General features: G+C 41.8%; 2 protein-coding genes across 3 annotated transcripts in view; one reads left to right on the top strand and one right to left on the bottom strand.

Moving 5' to 3' along the window:
* Positions 1 to 11,493: 11,493 nt before the first annotated feature.
* LOC128777370 (basic proline-rich protein-like) lies at positions 11,494 to 13,214 on the bottom strand. Its single transcript, XM_053904170.1, has 2 exons — positions 12,154 to 13,214; positions 11,494 to 11,953 (listed from the first exon to the last, which is right to left on the bottom strand). The coding sequence occupies exons 1-2, from the start codon at positions 13,212 to 13,214 to the stop codon at positions 11,494 to 11,496; spliced, it is 1,521 nt and encodes a 506-aa protein (XP_053760145.1).
* Positions 12,115 to 20,216, top strand: part of SKIL (SKI like proto-oncogene) — a 29,484-nt gene continuing 21,382 nt past the window's right edge. The window contains exons 1-2 of one of the 2 annotated variants that reach the window (XM_053903644.1): positions 12,115 to 12,467; positions 14,047 to 15,828. In XM_053903644.1, the coding sequence (XP_053759619.1) occupies positions 14,731 to 15,828 (1,098 nt within the window). In that variant the 5' untranslated portion in view covers positions 12,115 to 12,467; positions 14,047 to 14,730. Of the gene's footprint in view, positions 12,486 to 14,046; positions 15,829 to 20,216 lie in introns of both variants that reach the window. The other variant, XM_019440554.2, reaches the window with a different exon arrangement.

Raw genomic sequence — 20,216 nt, 5'->3', positions numbered from 1 at the left:
AAAAAACCAGAATTTGGGTATGTTTTAGGATCTTGCTGATTTGCTGATAGGATTATTAACTTATGTGGTGGGTTAGTAGGAAGGCTGACTGTATCAACTTCTGCATTGTCAAGAACAAATACTTACTGAGAGTACCACGTAAAGGAACCATACCAAACCCCATGGGAGATGTCGACACGAATAAGACGCAGTTCCTGCCCCACCAGATCTTTTAATACAGATGATGATCTAAGATCATAAAATTACATTCTAATACATAATATAAGTATCAGCCTTTCCTGAAAGGCTGAGATAGACAGGCAAAGCTTCACAAAAGATCTGGGAATTGACTCTGGCTTTGAAGGGTGGCCCAAATTTTAGTAGATGTGAAAGGGAGAGAATACCTTCTTCCTATCTTTCACGATGTACTAGATGTTTCTAGTGCCTGCTTGTTTGCATTCCCTCTAAAGAAGCTGTCTTGCTCAAAGGTTCTTCTAGGCGGTCAAGTTTTAATGCCCATGACCCCTGTTCCAGCAAAGTAGGTAAGAGATGGTTACATGACCCACAGAATGTCACTCCCAGGTGTGGCCTGATCAGCAAAGCCCAGCTAAGAAAGATATTCTGAGCCTATGAGAGTCTCCTTCTTAACAATGTAAAGGTTGAGATATGAAAAGAGAGCAAATGAAAGGATGCCATTGTGTCAGTCAAAGTTATGATATGAAGGTGGTACCAGGCTATCTAGGAGCCTGAGGACTTTCTGGTTCCAGTTATGGGTGTCTTTATAATCTTCTACCTCTAAGTGATTAGAAGTAAATGGAATGGATATCTGTTTAACCAAATTATCCAATTAAATTATATGGACAAGATGAATGGAAATACTAACTTTTTGCCCTCTCTCTCAGCTTTGAGACTCTCTTCGTACAAATACCTTGAAAGTCGTCTTACTATTTATAAAGTAGACATTGCCCTTACATTTGCATGTGACAGGAACTGATAAATGGTGCAAGTTAACCAGAACTTCCAGTTTCTCTTTCTCTTACTTCGAACTTTTCTCTCTCCCTCCCTCCTTCCTTGTCTCATGGATGAAATGAGAAGGAGAAATTGGAGGTGGGAAGTAAAATCAAGACAGATATATAGCCAATACACAACTGTAGCTGGACATTGCTACAGATCTGATTCTGAGCTCGTAAGGAGCCGGGGGAAAACCTGGTTAATAACAAGCTTTTTAGTATTTTAAGACAGAAGTAAAGCAGTCGGGGCCCAGCAGAAATATCTGTATGGGTCCTCATGAAGGAAACACCACATCATCCTCAACCAATAAACGGCAGGTGACTCTTTCTTAGAATATCCATTATACAGAAAAGGCAGAATACCAAATCCTACTAAGGAAGGGAACTCTCCTTGTTTTAAGTATGAACATTGATGGATGAATTTGAACCCAGGAAAGGGGGGGAAAATATAACATGCCTAGAGGAGTGGACGGCCTTCCAGTCCTCCAGGAAATGTTTGATGAACAGCATTCCCCACAACTGTGCTTCGATAAGAATTAAAGAGCAGAGAGGTTATATCCTGAAGGGCAGAAATTGGATACAGCTGATTAACGGTAGATGCATATTTCTGACATTTTGATATGTGGACAATCAACAGAGCAGGTGTTATGGCTGGCATCATTTTCTGGAAGCAAAGAGACAAACCTGGAGAGGTGACACCAGACGATCTTCTGGCTTAGGTAAAGGTCTCAACAGAACATCTGTGCAGGTGTGGGGTTGGTAGAGTCATAGAGGCCTGTGGGAGACTGGACTCATTTCCTATTTATTATGGCCCACCACGATCTCAGCAGTATGTATTTCATGGAGGGCCTTAGAGGTCTGCTTCAGTATGGATGATTGTTTACAGCTAAATAATTCTGCAATGTTTATTGGCAAGTTGTTCTCCATTAGCCTGAAATTATGGTAATGTAGTATTTATTTTATCTATTTTTAAATGTGTGAAACATACCAAATGCCTGGCACTTGTCCATCCAGGAGAAAGTGACTAAAGCACATGAGGAAAATATTATATAGAGCTTTATTTGACAAGCTGATTTATTTAAAAATCAACAAGGTGGCTAATGGAACTTCAGGGTAGTAATTTCACATTTATATTAACCTTTAATGAGCCCATGTGGTTTCTTTAAAATCTATATTACCTGTGTAAAGAAAACCTATTCATTAGAAATCCCGTCTCTGATTTTGGTAACACAGCCAATATTCATATCCCACAGAGGCCAATTCTAGTGAGCTTTCAAATCCAAGATATTTAACTTTGTGAATATAAGACTTCATTATCAACGGTTATTTCCCATGCTGTCAGTTGAAAGAATATGTTGACCACCTACTGTAACTAATTTAACTGGTAAATGGTTGAGACATTAATGGATAAAACAACAGTGTTGTTAATATTTTCTTATGAAAATAACTTCTATATTTACATTAGGCATATTTGCAAATAATCATTTTATTGCTTGAGGTTTTAATATATAACTTTATAATTTATTTATACAAAGAAAAATGTATATGTCAAGTCTAATTGCTAGTTCTGTATTTTTCTGTTAAATTGTAAAAGGAGAAGATGTAATTGGCCTAATTAATTAGTATCAACCTTTCCAGGCCAGGCCTTTTGGGTCAGGCTAAGTCTAAAAGTTATTGGCCAGCCTATGATTCAGGTCCCCATTCCTGATCCAGTCAGTGACTGCCCTTTGCTCAAGGAATAGTCTAAGGCCACAGCAAAAGACTATGAACACGGTGGGTTCTGTTAGAAGAGGATGGAGAAGTTGCTGGCATCATGATTGATGTGTCTCATATCAGAAGTTTCCAATCTTTCTTCTTTTTAAAGTTTATTTATTTTTGAGAGGAAGGGTGAGCAAATGAGCACGAGTAGGGGAGGGGCAGAGGGAAAGGGAGAGAGAGAATCCCAAGCACACCCCACACTCAGCATGGAGCCCAGCTCGGGGCTCGATCCCATGACTGCGAGATCATGACCTGAACTGAAATTGAGAGTAGGATGCTCAACCGACTGAGCTACCCAGGCGCCCACCCAATCTTTCTTTATTGTAAATAACACTGACGTACATCCTTGTTTTATATCTTTTCATGCTTGTCCATTACTGTTAGAAGAAATTTCTAGAAGAGTAACTATTTAATTTTTTTAATGTTTATTTATTTTTGAGAGAGAGATAGAGCGAGCGGGGGAAGGACAGAGAGACAGAGACACAGAATCCAAAGCAGGCTTCAGGCTCTGAGCTGTCAGCACATGAATATTTTTAATTTTGCTACTTATCCTGCCTTAGTCTCTTGCTATTTCACTTCCTGAACACCAAGAATATAATACTCCTCTCCATGAGTGTAAACATATAAGAAATAAAAGTTTTACTTCTGTAATCAACTCACAAAAATGATCGAGCCTTACCACTTTGCTCTTTTTCTTGTTTTTCTGCAAATCTGTTATGAAAGAACTTTAGTGTTATATTTTGGGAGGTATTCATATCTCTAGAATTTTTTTTTTGCTGCAAGAAAAGGCTAGAGCTGCTTGCCTAGTGCTAGGGAGACTAGAATCCAAGAGAGAGAAAAAGAGAAAAGTCCAGGTGCTTTTTTTTTTTTTTTACTTAATTTTGCAAATTTTTCAAAAGATTAAAAAAACAACAATGACAATAACCAAAAACAAAAACCAAAGTGCCCTCAGTGTGGTGGGACAGCTGACAGAGTTTGCAAAGTGGGTCTGGTTGTTGTTTCTGGAAAGGGTGCACTTGTACTTGTCCTGTCTGCCCAACTGGCTGGTCTGAGTGTTTCTGCTGCCACAGCTGTCCCTGGTCACATTTCAGGTAGAAGAATTCTTCCCTCTGCCTTTCCTGTGTACTTCCCTTGGGGTACAGCTCCTCAGACTTGAGAGGGCAGAGCTGTGGCTGGACGTTTATTCAAAGTGCTGATTCCTGCACTCTAACCCCTGAGATTCTATTTTGGCAGTTCTGGGGCCCAAGAGTCTAGATTTTTAACAAGTTCCCCAGATGACTCTGGGGCAGGTGCGTGGTAAACCCCACTTTGAGGAAAATTGCTGTAGGGACTTAATGGGTACTTTTTGGGTGTGAGGAAATAAAAAGTTTTCTACTTAACAAAATTTTCCTCTAAAAAATGATTATGCTGTCTTTGTTTCAGTAAGTCAGATCTCAATGCATTTTTTTGAAGATTTTATTTTTAAGTAATCTCTCCACCCAATGTGGGGCTTGAACCCACAACCCCAAGATCAAGAGTTGAATGCTCCACTGACTGAGCCAGCCAGGTACCCCAGATTTGGACACATGTTTTTTTTTTTTTTTTAATGTTTATTCATTTTTGAGAGAGAGAGAGAGAGAGAGAGAGAGCAAGCAAGGGGAGGGGCAAAGAGAGAGAGGGAGAAACAGAATCTGAGGCAGGCTGCAGGCTCTGAGTTGTTAGGACGGAGCCCAACGTGGGGCTTGAACCCACAAGCCGTGAGATCATGACCTGAGCTGAAGTCAGATGCTTAACCGACTGAGCCACCCAGGCGCCCCTGGACACATCTTAAAGATGTGTTTCCCCAGTACTTCCTGAACAAGAATACTGCTGCCCTTGCTTTCTTTTACTATCCATCCTTTTTAATTAACTTATGTGTCTCACAGTCTTCCATTCATAACCCCTATGGTTCTCCTGTTCTTATTGGCCCATGCCAGAATCCACTGAGGAACTCTAGAGTTTCTTCTGACTCTACTTTAGGAATTAATATTTTGAGGACAAATTCCTGGGACAGGTCAGGTATTGTGTGGGGAGGCCATTTGGCTGTCTGCCAGGTACGGACCCAACTGACATTACCTGGCTTAATTAGAACCTGGTTCTTTGCCTAGAAGCTTCAGAGGCTTGATTTTGTCAACAAACAAGATTGGATCTGGTCTGTGAACAGGTTCACTTTAGCCAAACTCCCAGCACCTGGTGCACAAAATCAGCATGGAATGCACTTGTTTACAGTTAGCAAGGAACTGGACATTTGCATTGACATGGACCTCTCGCCACAGTACAGTGGTTTGGGAAACTCAGTTAAACCCAGAAGTTCACTTCATGGCTAAGAAGTCAGAGTAAGGGAGGTTAAATACAAAATTTGCTTTCTGGATACCTTGAGGCTGATGCATTCATTTCTACAATTGAGATAGGCTTGCTAATCTTGCTGACCAGTTATACCTTCTGAGGGATACATTTATTTTGCAGGTTTATTTTTTTATTTTTTATTTTTTTTCAACGTTTTTTATTTTTATTTTTGGGACAGAGAGAGACAGAGCATGAACGGGGGAGGGGCAGAGAGAGAGGGAGACACAGAATCGGAAACAGGCTCCAGGCTCCGAGCCATCAGCCCAGAGCCTGACGCGGGGCTCGAACTCACGGACCGTGAGATCGTGACCTGGCTGAAGTCGGACGCTTAACCGACTGCGCCACCCAGGCGCCCCTGGCAGGTTTATTAATGCAATCAGGTAAACCTTTTTTTTTTTTCTTTGAAGACTTTATTTTTAAGTAATCTCTTCACCCAATGTGGGGCTCAAACTCACAACCTCAAGATCAAGAATCACACGCTCTACCAACTGAGCCAGCCAGGCACCCCGGCAGTTTTACTCTGACCAGAGAACCATTTCGTGTCTTCAAAGCGTTTTTGCCCCTCTCTGCTTTTCTTCTTCTTTCCTTCCCTTCTTTGTTTCTTTCTTCCTTTTTGTTTGTTTTACAAGTAATTCTTATTATCTTTTTCTGTCTTAATCTTGATTGGGAGGTAGGGATACAGTGTACAATGACTGGGTCAGGCGCTTCACAGTTGTTCCCTAGTGTTTCTGCACCACTCTCAGGTTTCTTTTGATTCTCATCTTGACACTGCAAGCCAGCTTCACTATTTGTGTCTTGTCTCTCCTAGAGAGTTATGCGGCCCATTATGATAGTCACTAGCTACATATGGTGGCGATTTAAACTTAAATTTATTAAAATTAAATGAAAATTTTCTGTTTCTTAGTTGCGTTAGCCACATTTTAAGTGCTCAACAGTCACATGTAGCTATGGGCTTCTTGTTGTAAGGTACAGTGTACATACAGAACATATCTATCATTGCAGACATTTCTATTGGACAACACTGGCCTAGAGACCCCTGAGTTTAAAAAAAGCAAGACGTTCTTTAAATATATATATATTTTAATTTTTTTAACATTTATTTCCTTTTGAGGCACAGGGAGACAGAGCATGAATGGGGGAGGGTCAGAGAGAGAGAGGAAGACACAGAATCCGAAACAGGCTCCAGGCTCTGAGCTGTCAGCACAGAGCTCGATGCGGGGCTCGAACCCACGAACTGCAGGATCATGACCTGAGCCGAAGTCATAGGCTTAACGGAGAGCCACCCAGGTGCCCCTCTTTAAATATTTTATATGCCAAAGGCAAAAAAAGGTGGGGTGTTTTTAACCTTTCTTTCTCTTTCTTTCTTTCTTTCTTTCTTTCTTTCTTTCTTTCTTTCTTTCTTTCTTTCTTTCTTTTTCCTTTCCTTTCCTTTCCTTTCCTTTCCTTTCCTTTCCTTTCCTTTCCTTTCCTTTCCTTTTTTTTCTTTCCTTGAGGAATCTAAGTATAGCACAATTTGCCAGTTAAAACCAAGTCCAGTGAAGTGTAAAATTGAAGTGGGTAGCTCTTTCTGCCACTACTCCATCCTTCCACTTTTTTCTGACTCTTTTGGTTGCAAGTAACAGAAATCTACTCTGATGAGCTCAAGCAAAATAAAGGGGATTCAGTTCAAGTTTGCAGGAGCATCCAAGGACAGGAGTACAGCTCAGCATGGGAACAAACCGGAACCTAAGACTTGAGTCTTATCAACACTCTATCTGCTCTTCTCTTTACACCTGCCTCATTTGGGTTTCTCCAGGCAGATTGGCTTACACTTCTTTTCCACTCTGTGATACAGCAAGTATGACCCCCAAAAGCTCCAGAGTTTATATTTTCTCCATTCAATACACCAGGCAGGCTGAGGCTAGACTCTTTCCGCGCCCATTCCAAACACCTCTGGGAAGATGTTCATTGGCCTAGGTGTCTGTTCCTGGTCCAGTTGGCTATGATTGCAGGGAAGCTTCACAAAGACCTGCTGTTGTGGCCATGTGGTTCAGAGAGTGGGACATGAGCCAGGAAAAGACACAGAGCTAGGCAGCCAACCCTATGGGAGGCCACTACAATTGGTGGCCCAGTGCTCCCTGCTTTGGTCCTTTACCTGAGCTTTCCCTCCCTGAGCTATACCATGAATACATTCTGTTTCTACATCCTCCTCTAATCAAAGTTTCCCTGTATACCATTATAAAGGGATTCTGCTTGGTGACCAATGAATCTGATAGAGACAGCAAACCATAGCCAAGATTTCAGATAAACCCAGAATATCAGTTTTCTCATCTGATAAGTGGGGGTAATATTGCCTAACTTGAGAACATTGTTGTGAGATTAATTATATAATAATAATAATTAGAGATTAATAGTAATAATGTTTATTCTTTTCCATGTAATACATTTGCAGTTTAACCTGGATACTAATGAAAATAATATACCATGGGAATCTCAAACACTATGTCAGAAAGGCAGTGGGGGTGATAGAATCTTTAGTGACCCTCAAATCATGTAACATAAACCTTAATCCTATTTTTTATATCCAGATTGAGCTTACATAAGATTCAGATTTCAGTATCATGTATAGTCTTTTTCACAATTTGAATGGAAGGATCTGCCTAGCTGTATAATCTTGAGCACAACCCTGTGCTAGTTTCTTCATCTGTAAGATGTGGATAATAATAGCCACTGTCCCATAAGGTTGTTTTGAAGATTAAATGAGCTATACATAAAATACTTAGAACAGAGCCTAGCAATAGTAAATACTATATAAATGTTAATATTGATTATTATTCTTTAATGCATTGTTTCTTAAACTGTAGGTTGCATGCATTAGTAGTGAACTGAAATAAAAAGAAACAGAATAGAGGAGAAGAGACTATCAGAGAGCGTTGCCCATAGTAAGGTAAGTGTAATTGTGGGTTGTGATAAATATTCCCCAATGCTTGGTACATTGCTACCTACCCTGTAAGTTTCAATATTTGGTCTTTTTTGGCTATTTTGAATCAGTCCTTATAGCTTATGAAAGTGAGCACCAAGAAGAGTGAGAAAACGAAGAATGGAAACTCCACTGATGTGGGTGGGTCAGATGCATTTTGTTCTGCCACTGATCAGCAAAGTGGTTTGGCTCATAACTTAAACTCTGCCTCAACTTCTCTTTTGTTAAAAAGAGAATTTCTTGTATGTATCTCATAGGAAAGTGTGAAGCACTTTGAGCTACTTAAAGTCTAGTACTACAATTAGACAACACCTCTCACCTTGCGGGTTTCAAATCATAGCTTAAGCGGCAATATCATAGGGCTCATTATGACTTTTTTTTTTCTGCAAAAGAGAAAAGTTCTCTGATTTGTAGTAAGTCAAGCTTTGCCAAACTTTCTAAACACCCATGAAATTCCTAGAATTGACAATGAAATACATTTAATGTGTCTGTTACATTGATTTTAGAGATGGTTGCAATTTAAACACTGAACATTCAAACATTTCTAGCGTGATCTTTCTCTGTTTTGCCCTTTCTGGCTATTCCTTTTTGCATTCCTCCTCTTACTTCGCTTTCAATTTCACAGAGCCCAAGTTAAAACCTGAAAAAAAGAAGTGTTGTGTAACAGTATTCAGGAAGAAGAGGTTAATAGTTTTTAAGCATCTGGTTTCCATCTTATTTAAGGCATGAAAATGGGGATTAGGATCTTGAAGATATAGTATTGATTTGGCAGATAAGAGGAGAAAGGAGCCTGGAGGAGAAAACCTAGTCAGTGAGGGGAACTTTGTACCAGCAGGGACAGTAACATTAAACTAATATGGTGCTTAAAGGGTACTGAGGGGTGGGGGTATGGTAGGTAAGAAAAAGATTAGAGTGCTGGGAGGAAGTTAAAGATAATCATCATTGTCACAATTCAGACGAGTAGAAATAAGTAAAAAGCTACAGAAAAAAATGAGATGGAAAAGGAAATAGTTGAGATTCTTTTATAAAACTGAAGGGACTTGTAGCATTTAATTTGCTGCAAAAAAATATTTCAAACAAGCTTTTTTGTTGAAGATCAAGGAAGAGGGGAGAAGAGGCATTAGAACCATCAAGCTACAGTTGGTTTTTCTCCCTTAGAAAAGAGCACTAGGGAGTATAAACAAAAACACAAGCCTGAGTCTGTGTGCCTGATGAACACTTATTTGACCTTTCTCGCCCCTTCTTCATAAAAATAAAATTAATTTACATTGAGTGTTTGCACTTTACCTTTCTGTATCCTTTTCCTTTCTGTATTCTTCATAATTAATATTGGTAGGTCATTATCAATAGTTGGGTAAATGGAGACACAGAGGAAAGCATTTGCCCCAAACCATTTATCAGGTCACAGGTCAGAATTAGTCTTTGAATTTATAACCCCTAAATTCTTGATTTCTATTATTACCAGAGGGCCATAACTAATGAAGAAGAAATTCTAGACCATCTGGTACCAGTTAGCTTAGATCTTGTAGCTGTACTGCTTGATGGAAGATGAGACAACGAGTAGGCTCCTCCTCCCCTCCAATCATTTGGAATTTCTTACATGCACGAAGGCACACCTCTCACACTGGTCTTGCTCAGCTCCTGCTGGCAGCCAACAAGATGCGGTAGGAGGCCATTCAAAACCTACCTAAAAGCTATTTACTAACCAATACTCGAGATGGCTTTTCAACACTGATTAAGACCATCCGTATGTGGGAAGTACGACATTCATGACCTCACAGTGCTTATTTTTTCCAAGGATTGTATTCTCTGTGTCCATTTAATTCTGTTTCTGAGATAAAGAACCATTCTCATTTGCTTCAGTGTTTTTTTTTCATGTTATGCAATCAGTTTTACTGATAATTTCTGAAAATGTTTAAGTAGGCCTGCAAAAATCTGGCTTAGAATGAGCCTCCCCATCTGCATCATGTAAATGTACTCTGCTTAGTTTAACTTGTGTTCAAACCTGTACCTTGGAGGCTGAGACCTTGGGAATTCAAGGGCAAAGTGAATTTTAATTTGATACGTTTTGTACTTTGATGAATAATGAAAAAAAAAATGCCCTCAAAGCTTGATTGGTTCTAGCTACATTTGCCTGTCACTATTTCTCAAACCATTGTACATAAAATAAGAGGCACAAAAGATCCTTCCCTCAAAAAACAGATTCCCGGGGAAAGCAAATCAAAAGAACAGTGGCGGGGATAATGCGTGTGATTTCTCAAAAGTCTATTTACTGTCCAATTTATTTTGGTTCTTAGGTCTTTGGACATGCTAGCAAGTAATTATTTTTATGGCTGATAAAATGAGTACTAAACATGTATCATTAATTGCAGTTTGGAATCACTTTTTAAAAAATCTGTCATTTTGGTTTCCAAAAATTGTTTCTTCTGGAGAGACATGAGCCAGGTGCCAAGGGTTGACTGGATGCCAAGTCTCAGGACTGTCCAGTCTTCCACACTGTATCTGCAGCCGGGCCTTCTAAATATTCTCCCGGTTAGAAAATCTATCCCCCAGACTCACAGATGCTGTTCTCCCCCCACTGGCTCTGCACAGAACATCATTATCTTTGCCGAGCTTCTGTCTCTATGGCAATAACAGATGGGAAGTGCTGCGGAATTATTCATGTTCAGCAAAGGAGGCAGTCAAGAAGAAGGGGAAGGTGGGGGGGGGGGGCGAGAGGGCACGACCCTGGAGCACGACGATGGGGGCGTCAGGACGGGAACTTGGGAGTGGGGGGAATAAGAGGCTTGTGAGCCTTTGGTAGGCCTTCTGCGAGTAAAAGAGGGGGTAAAAATCTATGAGCACAGGACTGTTCCCAGTCGGCCAGCTCCAAATGTGGACCCCGTAGGAGAGACCTCCAAGCAGTAAAACCAGGAGAAATTGGACAAAAATGGGCGAAAAGGAGCGGGGGGGGGGGGGGGGGGAAGAGACTAAGCTCCAGTCCTCTAAATTCTGTGCAGTGCGACTTGGAGGACTATTTCAGTTCCTGATCTAGCACCGGGGTGGAGAAAAGGGGATTTCTTAGTGTTTCGAAATATGACAGAGCAACTCGGCAGAGTTCAATATGCTAATTGGCTACCCTGGGAACACTGACCAGGAAGACCATTCTGCTCGCCCCTGAGGGTCAAAGCCGAAAGCTCGTACGTCGTACCTTTCCTCGTCTTATCTCCTGTTCCCCTCTGAGACAAAAACCAAATAATAAAAGGCCTTAAGTAAACACTGTAGAAACCTGTAATTTCTAGCTCCCTTTTGGAACCGAGGGAGCAACCTAGTGAGGAGAAAGGGTGGGAGGAGAGAGGCTGAGAAGTAGGGACAAAAATGTTTTCTCTCGGTTTTGCCGGAACTTTGGCCAGCCCTCCAGCCTGGCCGGATGGCGGATGGAGGTCAGCCCGGGGAAGGCGTCTGGGCGGAGGCCGCCCCGGCAAGGCGGGGGCCGCCGAGGTGGGGCGGAGCGCAGGCAGCTGGCAGGGCGGCCTGCGGGCGGGAGGCCCCGTGGGGGCGGGGGGCAGCCCCAGCGCGCCCCGGGGAGCGGGGCCCACACCGGGGGCGCTGCAGGGCGGCCGCCACCCGGCTGCCTCCGGGGCGGGGCGGCCCAGCTGCGGCCTCGCGGGGGGAGGGTCGCCCGTGCCTGACCTCGGGCGGCGGCGCTCTGCCGGGCGGGCCCTGCCTCCGCCCTGCCGGCTGCTGGGGTCGCGCACAGTGCACCGCGCGGCCGCCCTGCCCCCTCTCTCCCAGTCGCGCGGCAGCGGAGCGGCCAGGGCGCCCCCGGGTCTGGCCCGTCACCACAGAGCAGCGGGTGGGGCGGGGGCGGGGCGGTGGCGGCCCCAGACAGCCGGCTGGGCGACTCGAGGAAGGAAGGAGGGAGGGCGGCAGTGGGGGTGGGGCGGGGAGGGAACATCCTGTCTGCGCCGGGTGCACCGCAGACAGCGCCGTGCGCCAGCCGCCCAGACGGCGCGCGAGGCCAGGAGTGCCGGGCGCGCGCCTGGGGGGGGGGGAGGGGCGTGCGCGAGGCGACGGGGCGAGGGGGGAGCCCCGAGGAGCCACAATAGGCCAGACGGCGCGCGCGTCCCCGAGGGGCTGGGAGTCGCGAGGGGGCGGTGGCAGCGACGCCGGCGGGCCCGCGCGCGCGGTGCCGCCGCTGGCTCCGTTCCCTTCCCCTCCCCCTCCCCGCCGCCCTCGCTCTCCCCCGGGCGGCCGGAGACGGCGGCGGCGTCTGCGGGAAGCCGTGTGTCTCCGCAGTGACGTGGGCGGGCCGAGGGCTCGGTGACGTCAGAGGGCTGTGTGTAGCGATGTGTGTGGGGTTCGGAGCGGCGCCGGCACAGCCGAAGGGAGCGGGCGAGCGGCGGCGGCTGGCACAGGTGCGGCCCCGGCTCGTGGTGAGGACGCGGCGGGCGCGGCGGGCGGCAAGGGGCGCGCGGCCTTGGGGCAGCCCGACGGCGGTGCCGTGGATAGTGGGGAGTTAACAAAGCTCGTCGAGCTACCTCGGGCGCGGAGGCCGAAGTCGGGGGTCCGGATGCGCGGGTCCCGGGTGGGGTCGGGGCCACGGGGGGCGCAGGGCGGGTGTCCCACGGCGGATCAAGCCTCGCTGACCCTAGGCTGGAAGGGCGCTGCACTTGACCGGAGCCGTCGGGACCCCGGAGACCCGGACGCCCGTCACTCCCCCCACCCTTCCCCAGCCGCCAGTCTGCGCTCCTCGGGGATGCCCCGGGCGTCTGTCGGCGCCCGGCGGCGCGGAGATCCCGGCTAGGCGCCCCACCCGCCCGCAGACCCTTCTCCTTTCTGGCCCCGGGGAGGCGGGGGAGGTGCAGCCTTAGGGGTGCTGGGGTAACACCCGAGAACTTCCTGGGGCGAGGGTACGGGGGTGGATTTCCACAGTCCTCCCCGCGGCCCCCGCAGTGGGGCAGTATTGGGAGGGCACTTGGGGTTGTCCCGAGACCGTGGGTGGGGGTTGGGGGACTCCTCTTTTTCCACTTCCCACTCTCCCCTTGCGCAGCCCAAGGCGTCCCGGCTCCCCTGTCCGCCACTCCGCCCTCCCCCTCGGGTTTGTGATGGGTGGGTGGATTTGCGTGGGCCGAGGATTTCACAGTTTGGGGGGGCTCCCCCATTGTAGGTCATGCCTCCTGCCCTCTTTCTCGGTCTGCGTTGGCTGAGGTGTTTCTGTGGTGGGCGAAAGTCAGAACATTGGTTAGTGGCCTGGGTCCGTAACCCTTTGGGTCTCTTTTAAGGGACACTGCTGAGAGTTTGGGAGGCAAACATTTTTATTTATTGGATTTCTTTTGGGTGTCCTCTCAAGAAGGAAGTGGAAGAAGAATCTTTTCTTTTCTCCTCTTCCTCCATTTGCATTCTTTGTGAGGTCTGTCTGCCTTGTGTTTTTTGTCCGGAATTAGTCTTGTTAAGGATGGAGATTCCCAGGAGTGGAGTCTATAGCTTTTGGCTTCCATTAAGCAAATTCACTAACCTTTTAAAGGGAAAGTTAATTTTTGCCTACAGTCATTCCAGAAAAAATAGCGTACACTGGGTGAATTAATGCCCTTAAAATTGTAAGTTAGGTACATATGGTAGATATGTTAGCACGTATCTGATTTTTTTGGATGAAACTGGCATTTTTTAAAATTAAGAGATGAAGTAATGGATTATTATAGTTCAAATGGCATAACTGGGAAAGACTCTGGTACTTAGTTTTAGGTGAGATGATCTATTTAAGGTTCTTCTATTCCCTTTTCAGGGATGTTATTGCTCCCTTTACCCATTCTACAAATTATTTTCTTGTTTAAATGAAGTTCTTCTAGTTAACTGGTGTTAGATTTAAAGAAATCGCTCAAGTGTCACCTTTGGTAAAGTGAACTCAGTGTAAGATTAAGAAACTAGTTTCAAACTGACCCTTTGGCCTCTGAGCAAATTCAAGTATAACTCTCCCTCACTGCTCTTCTCTTCCAGATTAATTAAAAGAAGAATGAACAGTAATCCATGAAGATAACTGGGCAATTTTTCTTTAGATATCATTTTTAACTGTAGAAGTTCAAGTGGAGTCAGAGGCTCTTCTTACTGTTTTTGAGGATTTCTACAAACCTTCAGTTGGTCAACACAGACCAACAGATCATCACTTTTAGAGAAGATACTGTTTTCTTTTCCTTTTTTTGGTGTCCTTGGTGCCAAAAACTAAATTTGGGTGCAACATTTTGATTTATATTTGTGTCTAGGTTTTATGACACAAGTAATTGCATAAACTTTTCACATGTTTTGCTCCAAACCAGACCAAACCATTGCACTGAATCTGGACATTCCGAGTTGAGAGAATTGATAAGTTTATTTTAATGCGTCTATTTGAAGAGTTAAGAAAAAAGGCTTCCTCAGAGGTGTGCCTCTCAAAATTATATTCTTTATTATTAGGGACAAAAGACATTTTATAGCACTAGCAGTGAAATTATACTAGAGTATAAGCAGAACCAAATAAAACTAAAATCTCTTGAGTAATTTAGGGAGATTTCTCTTTGGAAATTTAAGTTTTCTGTGAGAGTAAGCTAGTATAAGTATTGATATACATTGCTTCTCTCTTGGAATGAGTGACTAAATAACAATGCAAATCTCAGACTTACTTATTTAACACCACAGTTTTTAGCAATGGAAAATCTACAGACAAATTTTTCCTTGGTTCAGGGCTCAAATAAAAAACTGAATGGGATGGGAGATGATTGTGGCCCCCCAGTGAAAAAAATGATGACAGACGTTCCTGCAAATGGAAAAATGATGATGAACAAGATGCCAACAGTAAAGAAGGAACACTTGGAGGACTATGAAGTGCCAATGGAAACCGATGGGGAGCACGTCAAGCGAACCTGTGCCTCTGTGCCAGAACCTTTACATTTAAATCCCAGTTTGAAACACACTTTGGCACAATTTCATTTAAGTAGTCAGAGCTCTCTGGGTGGACCAGCAGCATTTTCTGCTCGGTATTCCCAAGAAAGCATGTCACCCACTGTATTTCTGCCTCTTCCATCTCCTCAGGTTCTTCCTGGTCCACTGTTCATCCCTTCTGATAGCTCCACAGAACTCACACAGACTGTGTTGGAAGGGGAGTCTATTTCTTGTTTTCAGGTTGGAGGAGAAAAGAGACTCTGTTTGCCTCAAGTCTTAAATTCTGTTCTCCGAGAATTTTCACTCCAGCAAATAAATACGGTGTGTGACGAATTGTACATCTATTGTTCACGGTGTACTTCAGACCAGCTTCATATCTTAAAGGTCCTGGGAATACTTCCATTCAATGCCCCATCCTGTGGGTTGATCACATTAACTGATGCACAAAGACTATGTAATGCTTTATTGCGGCCACGCACTTTTCCTCAAAATGGTAGTGTACTTCCTGCTAAAAACTCATTGGCCCAGTTAAAGGAAACTGGCAGTGCCTTTGAAGTGGAACATGAATGCTTGGGCAAATGTCAGGGTCTGTTTGCACCCCAGTTTTATGTTCAGCCTGATGCTCCATGTATTCAATGTCTGGAGTGCTGTGGAATGTTTGCGCCCCAGACATTTGTGATGCATTCTCACAGATCACCTGACAAAAGGACTTGCCACTGGGGCTTTGAGTCAGCCAAATGGCATTGCTATCTTCATGTGAACCAGAAATACTTAGGGACACCTGAAGAAAAGAAACTGAAGATAATATTAGAAGAAATGAAGGAGAAATTTAGCATGAGAAATGGAAAAAGGACTCAATCTAAGGCAAGTTTTTTTTTTTTTTAATAGTAATTTTAAATAATGGCACTGGTTTACTTTGAAATCAGAAGTCTATATTTAGACTTACTTAACCTGTGCGATGTTAAGAAACTGTTACTGCTCATGCAACAACAAAAAATACTGGTCTTTGTAATGTGTTATGTTTGTATCACACGTTTTAGGCTATAAAGCGCTTTCCTGTGTGTGTGTTCATTTGATCTTTCAAACAGCCTAGTGCAAGAAGTAGGATTATTCCCATTCTACAGATAAAGAGAATGAGGCTCAGATCAAGTGGCTTTCCCAAGATTATATAGACAGGGTGTGGAGGATTTGGGGCTTCTTTGTCAAGTCATGATCTCTTTCTTTTTCACACATCCTGCTTTTTGATGACTAGATCTGTTGTTGTCCTAGGACTCCAGATAATTTACACTTTGGTGTTATTTCCATTTGCAAATGGTACAATGGCTGGCCAAAACAATTCTGGTTGTGGGCTTCAAACAGCATTTTTCCAAGGTAGATCTAGGATTTCTGACATTGTTTTTATCCCTGGATATTCAGGTTTGATCAATATTCGGAATAAATGGAAAAAACAGGTTTATCGGAAGAATTTGTGATTCTGGTAAGAGGTTTTTTTAAAAGAAAGAAATAACTTTAAAAAATTGTGACAGCTAGAATAAATAGATTATTTTAGGCTAAATAAATACTAATATAAAAACCTGTCAGCAAAGAGATCTTATTATTTTTCCCACTGCAATATCTGCTAGGGTAAACTAAGGTCTTCATTCTGAGAGCCTGAATGCCTGGGTAATAAACAAGATTTGGGTTATTAAATATCCAGCTTGTTGATTTGGTTGTTAAATATATTTTTTACTTGATTAAAGTTAGTATAATAGCTAGCACTGTTTAACACATTGTGGCAAGCATTGTTTTTGAGCAGTTTCACATATATAATTTTATTTGAGTTGTACAATGAAAGATTGGCCATGTTTCATCTTAAGAATCTAAGTTTTCCACTATTAGTTTTTATTTCTTGAAATAATCTCTACCTTTTCTACTTCACAGAAGAAATGAGTGAAGCGTATTAAATGACCGCAGCTTATTCACAGCAACATTAGAGCTTGGGCTTGAATCTGAGATTTTGGTGTCGTGTGCCTTATTATGGTACCTTTAAGGTTTTGAGGGAAATTTAGTTACAGTTGAGTTTTAAAACTGTGATTTGCTTCTGAAGCTCAAGAAGATAATTTTAGACTCTTAATTCAGGGTAGTTTGCTACTTGCTGCTTCCAAAGGGTCAGCACTCTGAAATTCCTTGCCTGTGGCTACTAGATAAGTTTATATTGTTCATGTGCAGTTATTGACTGATTTTGAAGCAGGATTGACTTCAAGCCACTTCTCAAATTACTGGACTTGCTTACAGCTGGATTGGTCCCATGCTGAAGCTTGTGCTTGGAGATGATCTATATTCTCAAAATGTGGAATGCTCCTTTTGATATTTACAATATCTTGCTCAATGCTAATTAGAGCCCTACCCTTACGTGTCCATAGGTGACCACATTATTTGCTAGATATTCTTACTCCAGTCTTCATTGCTCTGACATAAGCGTTTTTGGGATAAACTCCTTTGCCTGAAGTTCCTCTTCTGTATTTGTGAACAAAAACATCTGAGAACCATGATAAAGATTAGAAAGAAAAAGGTGATGAATTTACTTAACTGAAACTGTATGTGCTAGGGTTTAAGTAAAATTGAAACCATTCTTCATCTGAATGTAGTCCTTTATTGTCTCAGAAATGATTAATTTGAATTCATTTTTTTTGGGGGGGAAGGTGTGAGATTTTTTTCCCTCACCTTTTGGCTGTTATCTTTTTGCAGGATTTACTATAATGTTTTTGGTTTCATTTTGGTATTGTTTCCAATTTTATGTGAATTGTAAGCAATGTAAGGGAATTTAAGAAAATTTCTAGCAATGAAATCTTTAAGAAAGAAGACTTTTGGGTTCACATGTAATACATACTTGAGTGGTTGTTTTATTATGCTTATCACTCCATATTTTGAAAATTTAGTCCTGAAGACTTTTTTGAAGGTCTGTGAACAAGGTTTCTTAGATGAGAAACCAGTCCCAGATGGGTCACATGTTCTGGTTGTATAACTGGTGGGTGGTAGAATGAGGAGCTGAATGCAGTTCTTCTGACTTGAAGTCTAGTAATTTTCACTGCTTTTCCCTAAAGCAAACTTTGTAGTACAAACTACTACTGAATTTTGAGAAACATTAACTTCTTATCAATTTTCCTTAGTGTAATGGTTCGTAAACTCTGTGTTAACTTGAATTTTATACTAAGGTCCTTAACAGGGAGGGGGTGCTAGGAGATATCCTTGACTGGGGAACGTTTTTTATTATCTCCTGTGAGTCAGTGAGTTGGTTGCCAAACAAACCAAATAGACCCAGAGGAAGCTCATTTGAAGAAGTCAATACAGGCTTTCTTTTCTTTTTTTTTTTTTTACATAGAAGAGTAAACTAAATATATTAATATTTTATGTAAAGAACCTTATGTTTAATGTGAATACTAACGTAGTTCAATACGTTTATACATTGTTAATTTAGTTAAAGTATTGTTTTAGATTTAAAAACCAAAATTATGAAACTCAAAAGGCAATTGTTTGAAATGTAGCAACTGTTATTTCCAAGGTTGGAAATTATATTAGTAATGATCACCTAACTATTTGCATAACTAATAGCTCCATTTAATTTGCATAGTTAGTAGCTATATTTAGATGGGAGAAGTAAGTGGTATAAGGTCAGTGTTCTAAGTGAAGAACTGGCTCTGTGTAGAAACTAACGGTATATTTTGAAGCCTTTCTTACTCAGGTCAGGACAAGAAATACAACTGGTTTTAGATCTGCCTAGGTGGCTTTGTAAAATGATGTTCTTAAGCAATTTATTTCTTTGTATCGCCTGAACTTTTTACGCTTTTTTTTAGAAATATGGCTGTTGTATTATTTATTTGATCTAATTCTGATTTAGTTGCTCTTACATTTTTGTCTATGGAAAAAAGGTTGCTAAGCAAATTGATCATTTGTAAATAAAATTTGAAGGGTGATGTTTAAGATTATTTTCAAGCACATTGGAAAAGCCCACTTGTAGTGATAGGTGGTTCTTTACTCTTACAAAATGTGACAGAAAATCTTTAAGTTAGAGATGGTGTATGCCCTTATATTTAAAAAAAAAAAAAAAAAAACATTTAAAATGTAGATTTTTTAACATTCAGAATTGACTACTCTTAGGTAAATAATAATATGGTATTTACTCTGCTTAGGAAAAAAATAGATTATGATGCACATAAATGACCTAAAGATATCAATTTAAACTTTTTTTTTAAAGCCTGTTAAACATTTTACTATTTTTAGTTTTGCATTTTCCTTTCAGTTCCTCATTTTTGTAGAAGTCATTGGAATAATAATAGTACAAAAAAAATTCTATCTTGTAAACTGTTTTTTTTCTGTTTAGGAAGTGCATTTCTTAGTCCAATAAGGTAAGGAAATACACTAGAGAAAATGGGCAACTACAAAGAGTAGTGTTGAGACAAAATGTGTTTCAGTAATAATTGTGGCCAATTTGGTGGTAATTTGTTACATCAGTGATATAGTTTGTATTTTGCAATTAACATAAATTTTGATCAAGTGGGGGTAAGGTTAGAATCAGATGAAGTATTTGTGTTCATATGCACGACGAGTATGAATATTTTTGTCTACTTTTCTGAAATTAATAATTGACTTCATGAGTTTAGAGACCCTTTTTCCTGTTTTCCCAGAATGTAGTTTAGTGCTTGGTGCATCAGAGGCTGTCAATGAAATCTTTTTTTAAACTGAATACATTTTTGAAGAACAACACACTGCATTATATTTTAGAATGTTTGGAGTTTTTGGGTAAAATAATGGTTTGATCTGTAAATAAACACCTGTGATTTGCAAATAAACTGTTGAGTGAGAGAATGGAAGCCAGAGCATTTTGGAAGAGTCTAGAAATGTAGGATGGTACTTCAAACTATTATTAAAACATTTACTAATATGTATTTGGGGACTTTTCCTTTCCCCAAACATCTTCTTGACTTACCTGGAATTATGTGAAGACATTTCTAACACAAATGAGATAACTGAGTAATGGGTTCAAATGTATCCCACTCTTAGTTATTTGTACACAGCTGTTATACTAGTTGGATATTTTGTTTACTTACTAAAAATGAAGTATGCAAGAAGAACATACAAAACAGGTCTATTGTAAGAATTATAAGGACATTTCAATGAAATCTTTAGAATGGCTTTGGGAATAGTGCCCCCTTATGGTTTAGGAAATACAGAGCCTATATTCGTTTTTACCATTAAAAAAATGGTAAAACATT

This window comes from Panthera pardus, unplaced genomic scaffold (genome assembly GCF_024362965.1).
Source record: "Panthera pardus isolate Hobbes unplaced genomic scaffold, ASM2436296v1 HiC_scaffold_16, whole genome shotgun sequence".
NCBI classification, from domain to species: Eukaryota; Metazoa; Chordata; class Mammalia; order Carnivora; family Felidae; genus Panthera; species Panthera pardus.
This window is presented reverse-complemented; position numbering and strand designations above follow the sequence as displayed.

Coding starts and splice junctions, on each gene's coding strand:
- LOC128777370 (XM_053904170.1), bottom strand. CDS start 13,214: ATGGGGGAGCCCCCCCAAACTGTGAAATCCTCGGCCCACGCAAATCCA. Junction 11,954..12,153: donor CGCGCGCCGTCTGGCCTATT/GTGGCTCCTCGG, acceptor TCCTTCCTCGAG/TCGCCCAGCCGGCTGTCTGG.